The sequence below is a fragment of the Octodon degus genome, unplaced genomic scaffold (genome assembly GCF_000260255.1).
Source record: "Octodon degus isolate 3935 unplaced genomic scaffold, OctDeg1.0 scaffold00007, whole genome shotgun sequence".
NCBI lineage: Eukaryota > Metazoa > Chordata > Mammalia > Rodentia > Octodontidae > Octodon > Octodon degus.
The window spans coordinates 22,372,394-22,374,489 of record NW_004524583.1 but is presented as its reverse complement, the minus strand read 5'-3'; the positions used below and the strand labels follow the sequence as shown (position 1 = coordinate 22,374,489).

Here is a 2,096-nt window from a genome sequence, read left to right as displayed (position 1 = left end):
TATATATAGTATTTGGTACAGGGTCTCACTACAGAGCTCTGACTTGTAGTGATCCTCTTGTTTTCAGCCTTCCCAACACTGGGATTGCAGGCCTGCGCCACCATGTCTGGTCTCAGTAGCCTGGCTCAGCGTGCTTGGGCGCGGGGTCAGCACGGCATGTGGTGCCAGGGATCAAACCCAGTCCCTGCGCTTGCCTTAGCAGGCACTTAGTCTGCTGAGCTATCTCACCAGCTCTTGTCTATATCTGAATGGGCCTAAATTTTCAGCAATTATTATGATAATTTGATATCCAGTATGTTTTTCATTTTCCTTTGAGGAGATAAAAATGCAGTTATGGGCGAGACTGCTTTCTTCAATCTCTGATGGCTGTATTCAATAAAACAGACAACTGTGTTGATCCTAGTGTTTTTTTTTCCTTGCTGTAACAAAATACTTGAAGTAAATACCTTAAAAGGAGGAAAGGTTTGTTTTGTCTTCTGACTTTGGAGGTTTCAAGTTCATGGTCACTTGGCTCTGTTTCTTCCTTGCCTGCGGTAAGGCTATACAGTTTGATGGAGCACATGTGGGTAAGCAAAGTGCCTCACCTCAGGGCTGAGAGGAGACCAGGAGAAAAGAGAAGGTCTGGGGACAAAATACCTCTTTCAAAGGTTTACCCCCAGGGATGTGCTTTCTCTAGTTGAACCTCATCTTCTAAAATTTCTATCACCTCCCAGTAGTGAGTGCTATCAGCTGGAGACCAAACTTCTGGAGGACATTCTAGGTCTAAACCTTAACAATGCTGATTTTCAACTCTTACAAGCTTTTGTAACCCAGAAATATAGGAAATGTTTGAGATAGTTATTAGTTAAAGGAAGCAGTGCGCTGTAGAAATACAGGGGATAGAGCAGAGTTTACATGGAAAATACTCATCTTCTTGGAAGAACAAGAAGACTCATGGTGATTAATTGAAGAAAGGGTGGAAGGGTTAATAATGGATGAAGAAAGATTACAGGGGAAACTGAGGGTGATCCGAATTGAGTTATGGAACACGAGAGTCATAATAATAATTCTTTTATAGAAACACTATGACAGACTGTAGGGGTGAGATAGAGGGCAATATTTTTTATATGGGTATAAATGTTTGCTTGTTTTGGTTCAAAGCCTATGATAACCTTTTGATTTATATATGTAAATTTAGAAAATATGGCATTTATAATTTATTTTGATTTAGAATTATGAAAAGTTATTTCTAACCCGCTTCAAGTTTAACAGCGTCTGAACATGGGTCAATGGCTTCTTTTAAGGAAGAACTTTGTCTTGATGTCGATTTATTCTTTGCTTTCCCTCTCAAGTTTCAACTCCTTTATATTTTATACTTTTACAGGCATACATTGCATGGGAAATAATTCAAGCTTGTTCCTAGTTGTGTTGAAATAATTCAAGCTTGTTCCTAGTTGTGTTTAGTCATATTTTAGGAATATGACTAAAACCTGTTTTTTATTTGCTATAAGTGATATGTGATTTTAAAATGATTTGGGCTTTTTCTTCTAAATTAAAAAAATTTCCAGAACATAGATTCCTTTCAGTGTTGCTTCTGACTAGTAGTAGATCTTCAACTGACATTGGAAAATATAAAAAGAAAATCTAATATGATGATGGCAAGCACTTGTCTTGGATTTTCTGGGATGGTCCTGGTATGTAGGGGACAAATGGTCTGATTGTCTTTACATGGAAATAGTCTCTAAATAGTAGCAGATTAAACTACACTAAGAATTATATAGAGTGATAACCCAATGAATGAGAAGTCAGTTATATTTGTTTTTATTATCTATTCAAGATTTATAATAAAATTGTATTTTATGACATTGTTTCCTTTATGATACAGTGTTCAACTTGACCAACAATGTGGATTTGGAAAATACCAAAAAGAAAATGGAGATATACCAGAAGGAAAACAAAGATGTCATTCAGAAAAATAAGTTAAAGCTGGTTGGTTGCTAAGTTTATTTTGTTCTTTTTTGTATTAGGAACAAAAGCTTTCACCTGATATTTTAAAAAGCTGTCTGGGGGCTGGTGAGATGGCTCAGTGGTCTAAAGCACCTACTTGGAACAAGCTT

General features: G+C 36.8%; 1 protein-coding gene across 1 annotated transcript in view; it reads left to right on the top strand.

Moving 5' to 3' along the window:
• Window positions 1-2,096, top strand: part of Mnat1 (MNAT1, CDK activating kinase assembly factor) — a 328,673-nt gene that overhangs the window by 136,203 nt on the left and 190,374 nt on the right. Inside the window, exon 4 of the mRNA XM_004624809.2 lies at window positions 1,865-1,968. Coding sequence (XP_004624866.1) covers window positions 1,865-1,968 — 104 coding nt within the window. The remainder of the gene's footprint in view (window positions 1-1,864; window positions 1,969-2,096) is intronic.